Source organism: Schistocerca serialis, chromosome 2, assembly GCF_023864345.2.
Source record: "Schistocerca serialis cubense isolate TAMUIC-IGC-003099 chromosome 2, iqSchSeri2.2, whole genome shotgun sequence".
Classification (NCBI taxonomy): domain Eukaryota; kingdom Metazoa; phylum Arthropoda; class Insecta; order Orthoptera; family Acrididae; genus Schistocerca; species Schistocerca serialis.
The window spans coordinates 439,913,893-439,920,979 of record NC_064639.1 but is presented as its reverse complement, the minus strand read 5'-3'; the positions used below and the strand labels follow the sequence as shown (position 1 = coordinate 439,920,979).

At 43.4% G+C, this 7,087-nt stretch overlaps 1 protein-coding gene across 2 annotated transcripts in view; it reads left to right on the top strand.

The window, feature by feature from the left end:
- The first annotated feature begins 5,948 nt into the window (after positions 1–5,948).
- LOC126457315 (uncharacterized) overlaps positions 5,949–7,087 on the top strand; it is a 28,849-nt gene continuing 27,710 nt past the window's right edge. For both annotated transcript variants that reach the window (XM_050093509.1, XM_050093508.1), the window contains exon 1: positions 5,949–6,113. In XM_050093509.1, coding sequence (XP_049949466.1) covers positions 5,990–6,113 — 124 coding nt within the window. In that variant the 5' untranslated portion in view covers positions 5,949–5,989. The remainder of the gene's footprint in view (positions 6,114–7,087) is intronic.

The following is a 7,087-nucleotide window of genomic DNA, read 5'->3' as shown; positions in this document are numbered from 1 at the left end:
GTACATTCGTCCAGATTTATAGTAGATGCAGCCCTCAGTCGAAAATGAAAGTTATGGAAGTGGTAGCTCCAGGTCAAAAGTTTAGGAGAAAAAAAAAGCATTTTTGTCGAGGTTTGGGTGAGGCACGAGCCGGATGTGTTAGAGTAGTTAGCACGCAGTGGTTGGCGCAGCGGAAAGAGTACAGGAAGGAAATCCGGGGGTAGTGGGATTGAATCCCTGTATGGAAACTTAGGTTATTTTCAGTCTTTATGCTACGTACACTGAAATAATCCCAAATACTGCTCCATACATCACGTTTATTAATATCTTCATGAAAAGGAAAAACAAATCTGAAATTGCAAATAAATTTCCAAGACGTGATTGTACTTACATTGCATGGGGGCTTAATTAAATAAATAATGAATGCAAATACTTTTTAATTTTCAGTCGCTGTATGTACGATTACGAAGTCTCGTAACCGGTTGGCCCTGAGTAGTATTAGTATGCAATCTGACTGCATAGAATAACAACAAAGAACGAAAGAAAACTTCCCTTAACACAATTAATTAATTAAGTCCCCAGCAACTATGAAAGCTATGAAACAACAAGGCACAAGTGTCGCTGTTCTGTGTGTGGAGGTGTGAGTCAACGTACACATCTGGCACGGTTCTTCCTCAATACGACAAGATATTTTAAATACCATTTATATAGCTTACAAAACGCTTGTTCGTCCGATTCTTGAGTATTGCTCATCAGTATGGGACCCCTACCAGGTTGGATTAATAGAAGAGATAGACATGATCCAGCGAAAAGCAGCGCGATTCGTCATGGGGACATTTAGTCAGCGCGAGAGCGTTACGGAGATGCTGAACAAGCTCCAGTGGCGGACACTTCAAGAAAGGCGTTACGCAATACGGAGAGGTTTATTATCGAAATTACGAGAGAGCACATTCCGGGAAGAGATGGGCAACATATTACTACCGCCCACATATATCTCGCGTAATGATCACAACGAAAAGATCCGAGAAATTAGAGCAAATACGGAGACTTACAAGCAGTCGTTCTTCCCACGCACAATTCGTGAATGGAACAGGGAAGGGGGGATCAGATAGTGGTACAATAAGTACCCTCCGCCACACACCGTAAGGTGGCTCGCGGAGTATAGATGTAGATGTAGATGTAGATGTACTGAAGTAATTTAAAAAAATAAACAGAAATACTATAATTGCACATAGAAACCAGAAATACAGTCTAATACAAGAACACGAGCCAGATGCTTGGTTGACTGAACCTGTGACCAAGAGGCATTATTGTTTAAGACAATGAAATAATAACAAAAAAGGAATTTTTTTTTTACCTTCATATATATTGCCGAAAAGCACACTCTGATCATTACAGCATCCCCAATCCAACAACATCTGGTGTCTAGCCCATCAAAACAATACTACAAGTTCTGAACAAGCACTCTCCATGGGAACTTCTCAACAACGACTCACCACTGCTACATCTCAAGAAGCACTGCCTACTGCTACTTTTCAATAAGCACTCTCCACTACCACCTCTCAACAAACACTGCCAGTGGAGGCGGCTGAATAATACTCTTTGGCGCAATCTCTGGCGCTGTGACTCAGTGTAGCCATCTTTCAACATCACCTAAGAGGTCTTTGCAAACAATTTTCCAAGAAGGGATTGTAATTAATCCGTGTAGGTCTCCGTATCTCATTTTTTTTTCACTTTCCGATTCGATCAGACTGCATCAAAATACATTCCATGGTACATCACCCGCTTTACTCACCAATATTTGCCGAAATTATGCGTTACGTGTGGTTTGCTGCCAAACAGTGCTATAAAACAGAAACTTTTATGGCTGTGAACCAAGTTTTCCAGTCATGTAATTGAAAAAAATGCGGTTTTTATAATGCATGCTAATGCCAAGAAAATTATGGCATCTGTTTGTACGGTCAATATCACCGCAGAACGTGTAAATCAGGTTGTTCCAACCGAACTCCAGAGAGCCGGAGCGCTCCGGAGCGCTCACTGCGGCAGCTCGAAGTCCGCGTGGAGGGGGAAAGCGAACTCACTGCCCCCTGGCCGCATACAGCCGCAACTGACGCAATAATCCGTGTTCAATGACAGCTATGACTAGCCGCGGGAGCCCTGTACCTTTACTGGAGGATACCTTTCTATTCATTGAGAGGGATGGTCGTCCGCAGTGTCTTGCATGTCATAAAATATTTAATTCTGCGAAGAGGTACAATATACAACGACATTATACACGTCTTCACGCAGCGCACTACGATCAGGTAGAAGGCGTTGCACGCAGAGAACTGGTAGCCAGGCTTAAGAACGACATACCAGGAGACGAAAGTTTAAAAACGGTGTCGTAATACGGAAGGTATCAAAATATGCACCATAGTTCGTGTTCTGTAATGCGTTTACAATTTTCAGGTGAATGAGAGCGGAGAAAACACTAGTGAATCTGCAATTCGAGCAAGCTACAGGGTCGCTCACATAATTGCGACTAGTGGCAAGCCGTTATCGGTGGGCACACTCGTAAAATCGTGCATGATAGCAGTTGCAGAATGTTTGTTTCCAAGGGAAGTGCAGGCAATTGAGTGGGTTTGCCCGTCGAAGCAAACAGTGTCTCGTCGAATCCTGGACATGGCAGCGGATTTAGAAACACAGCTCAGGAAAAAGGCGGAGAGCTTTGTTGCATTTTCGCTGGCGCTTGACGAAAGCACCGACATATCGGACTGTGCTCAGCTGGGAGTCTTTGTGCGTGGTGTCGACATGGAGCTGCAAGTAACTGAAGAACTCTTGGATGTGGTACCACTCGATTACACCGCAACAGGACGTGACATTTTTGAAGCTGTTTGTGAAGCAGTGGATAATATGAATTTGCTGTGGGATAAGCTCCATTCTGTAGCGACAGACGGTGCACCACAAATGATCGGGCGTCACTAAGGTTTTGCTTCTCGTTTGAAAAATAAACTCGGGAACGAATTGGGGAAAGACATTTTGAGTCTTCATTATTTTATTCACCAAGAGGCACTGTGTGCTGAAACAGTAGAGCTAGGTGACGTAACGAAAGATATCGTGAAATGTTAGAAATTTGGGCGGCGTCACGGTATGAATCATCGCCAATTCAAAGGATTCCTGAAAGATATGAAAGCGGAGTATGGGGATATACCTTACCACAGTAGAGTTCGTTGGCTGAGTCGAGGAAAAGCTCTTGATGTTTTCTTTGCTATTTGTGAGGAAATATCCCTTTTTCTCAAAATTAAAGGGGAAGAAATGCGTTGTCTGAAAGATATAAAATGGATATCAGACCTGGCGCTCCTAGCTGACATAACTATGCACCTGAATAATTTAAATCGGTCATTGCAGGGCAAAGGGCAGCTAATCGTTGGCATGCACTACCAGATCATAGCGTTCATGGAAAAGTTACGTTTATTTGAAAGGCAGATGAGCAATGGACATTTAACGTTCTTCAATCGTCATGCTTTTTTAAAACTACCTGAGGGTACTACTTTCGGCGAGTACCAAACAAAGTTAAAACAGCTCATCACGTCGTTTGAAACACGATTCCGAGGCCTCACTAGTTTGGAAATGGAACTTAAGGTGTTCAGCACTCCTTTTTCAGTTTCCCCCGATGACTTGTCATCGTCACTTCAATTGGAGATTATTGATTTGGAAAATTCAACTTTGTTGAAAGAGAGGTACTACAAAACGTTGGATTTGTCACGATGGCATCGTTCATTACAGCAAAAACATTTCCCAAGCTTCACAACAATGCCGCTCAGATCAGTGCATGTTTGGATCTACGAATTATTGTGAGCAGCTTTTCTCAGCAATGAAAAGAGTAAAAGTAAGGAACGATCGTTTCTTAAGGATGCAACAATGAAGGCCATCCTCCGCATTAACGCTGCGAGCACTTTGACGACTGATATTTCCGATCTTTTAATGAAAAGAAAATGTCAAGCTACAGAGGCCCAATAAATTTAGTATGCAGTTTCTTGTAAAACAGTTGTTTCTCATTTATTTCCTGAACATCGTATTTCCTGGTGTAGCATGTCATCACGCCTTAGCAGCTAAGAGTATGAAGTTGTCGATCTTGTAAGACACTTGCCTTGCCGCCTGCCTTCAGCCAGCCGTGCCACGTGCCGGCGTGCCGGCCCACTTGAATGGCCACAGCGACACGGCTCCCTGGAGCAGGGAGCGCTCCGCGGTGAGCTGGAACAGCCTGGTGTAAATCATCAATCGTAAGTAATGAATGTATCTAATTTTATAGAGAGTTCTCATGCACGCTTGCAGTTGCTGTCTGGAAATTTATTTGCAATCTCAAATCTTTCTTTACCGTTTTTTCTTACGCCTTTTGTGAAAATATCGATACATACGACATACTGAGCATTATTTCGGTTTCTTTGTAGTGTAAATAACGTAAACATTAAAATAAAAGCAATTCCACATAACGGCTCGATCCCAGGACTCTCGGATTACCGTTCTGCCCTCTTTCCGCTGCGTGGAAACTCCGCTAACATACTGGGTGATTATAATTAAAAATGAAAAACGAGTAGTCTTTGGACAATGAAACATTGTTTAAGCATTTGTAGGACATTCGGAAGAATGAGGGTAACATTTTCTGATCGTGTACCATGTTTACGTTCCAGGTTACGGACGTTGCTCAATGTGCACCCATCTGCATCCACTATACCAGAGATTGCGCTACAGTTGCCCGAAACGACTGTTCTGTGACGGGCCATTGAATGTTTAGCTGTCGTGACACAAATCGTGTACTGCCTGAAGATAACACATTGCGTCTACCATTCTCAGCAATGGCAAAAGTAATTTCTTGAACAATTTGTGGCGCAATTGGCCGCTTGCCTCTCCCAGGAACAATTCCCAGATCGCCAGTTAATTCGAACGTCCGAACAGCGTTCTTCAACCCCGGCGCGTGAAAAGGGCCTCTGCGTATTCCTTTAATGCATCGATACTCGCGAAGAGCAGTAGCGCTATTGCTGTTGTTTTGATAAAACAGCTTTGTGAGTGAAGTCGTGTTGACCTCGTGCAAATCCATGTTGACTGTAATTCACACTTATGCTGGTGTTTCAGCCCTACGGCCGTACCAGTATCGGCACCTAGCGGCAAGTCATGACGCTAACACTACTGATAACACAAATCCTGCAGTGCACATTCTGAGTGTCATTCCTACAAAGTTGGGTGCCAGTTAGGTAATAGTTTTTCGTCAACGCTGGTACAAGTAGAGAAAATTTAGTTATAACCAGCCTGTATATGGTTCGTACCCTGTCTGACCTGTGCCAAAGATGCTATCATTTTATAAACTCTTGGCAATGTGGAGCTTCCATTTCTGTCACTTTCATTTCTGATTAAGCCCTGCATATACAACAAATCTGGACGAGATCGATGATGGCGAGTAGGCGCATTTCCCTTGTAAGAAGATTAGTAATCCTCCTAGTGACCTTGTTTTTTACGCCGTCACTTTTGCCTCCCTTGCCGTCTAAATTTTGGTGGTAAAATGTTTTGCACGACCTAGTTTCGAAACGACCACCTCAAGGTCGCGCACCTATTGTGTAATTAGCGACGTCGGCCGAGATAACGGCTGGAACTGCATGTCAGTACCAGTCGTACAATGCGGGGTGCTACGGAGATATCACGTGACGAGCAGCGTAAGAGGAAGATATGAGGGAGGACGTTCTTTGTGTGAGGTGTGACGTAGCATCACTATCGGCGCGTCCCTGCAACCATCGCCACGGCCAATAGTACGCCGGGTAAATATTGTGGCGGCGGTCCACGGCGTGGCGGAACGCGATGCTGACCTGCACTGCGCCCGCTTTGTTTGTTTACGCTGCGCGCGCACCCTGTGACGTGGCCAGTCGGAGGCTGTGGTGGGGCGCCGCGGAGCGCCTAAGTAGTGGTCGCCGAGCGGGTCTCGGCGCAGTCTACTGTCAGCTGAGCTCGCGAGAGAGAGCCGAGCCAACCCACTTCAGAGATGGCCAGCTGCTTCGCGCAACAAAGCGCCGAGTGTCCGCTGCTGCGACTCCTGCAGAAGGCGATCGACGTGTTGGCTAATGGCATCACCGAACTCTGCCGCCGCATTCGCTCCGTCTTCAGACGTAAGCGCTGCCAATTGTTGCGCCTTAGTTACTTATTTAGCAATGTAGTGCTTGCAAGTAGATCTGAGTAATTAACGTGAACGTACTTTTAACACAGTGATATAGCTTCAGGTTTTTTCACACTGTGCTGGTATGTGCTGGTCTTGTAGTTCTTTTCTTTGTCGTGGAAGGGAAATAATTTTTAGGTAAACAATTTGGTTTCTTGTCATACATATCTCACAGCATTAAAAATTAATTTTGATCAACAATTTGTTTCATTCCTTTGAGGTTGTACAAATGTAATTCCAAGTCATCCAATCGGCTCATAGAGGGTGTATGTTCTCTTTTGATTGCCTGACGTTACAACACCACTCCTACGAAGTTAAAAGAATGAAATGAATTGTTTGTTTTTAAAATGGAGTTATAATGTTCTGAAACACATAAATAAATGATCGGAATTTAGTTTATTTCCTGTACAGTGAACTTTTTACCCTTATAAAATAATACTATAACAAACACAATTTCGATAGAGTTTAGATTTTCCGACATTTGATGACGTCGATACGTTCTCGTGTGGCGACATCTGAATGTTTCCATATTTCGGCAAGCTGTTTTGTCACCACCGTTAGTCTTTTCCAAATTTAGTACTGACAGTGCATGTACCCGTAACACAATACTCTAACAAGTACAAATGCATATGAAACGAGCAAATATATACATATTTGTACAATATCTAAAATGCTACTCTACTGGTTTCCAGAAATATCCTCTATTTTACGTTAACATGTATTTCTTTCCATTTTTGTTTACCACTGAGATTTCCTTGATATATTAAGCTTTCGACTACATTTTTGTAGTCCGTGACATGTGACAGTGTACTGTGTCTTATTGTTGATGTGTGTCTTCTTACACAGATATTCGTTGCTGGTTGACACAACAAATATCAGTTAATTGTCAGAATGATACAAAATAAATTTCTCGTCTCACAAAGCCAA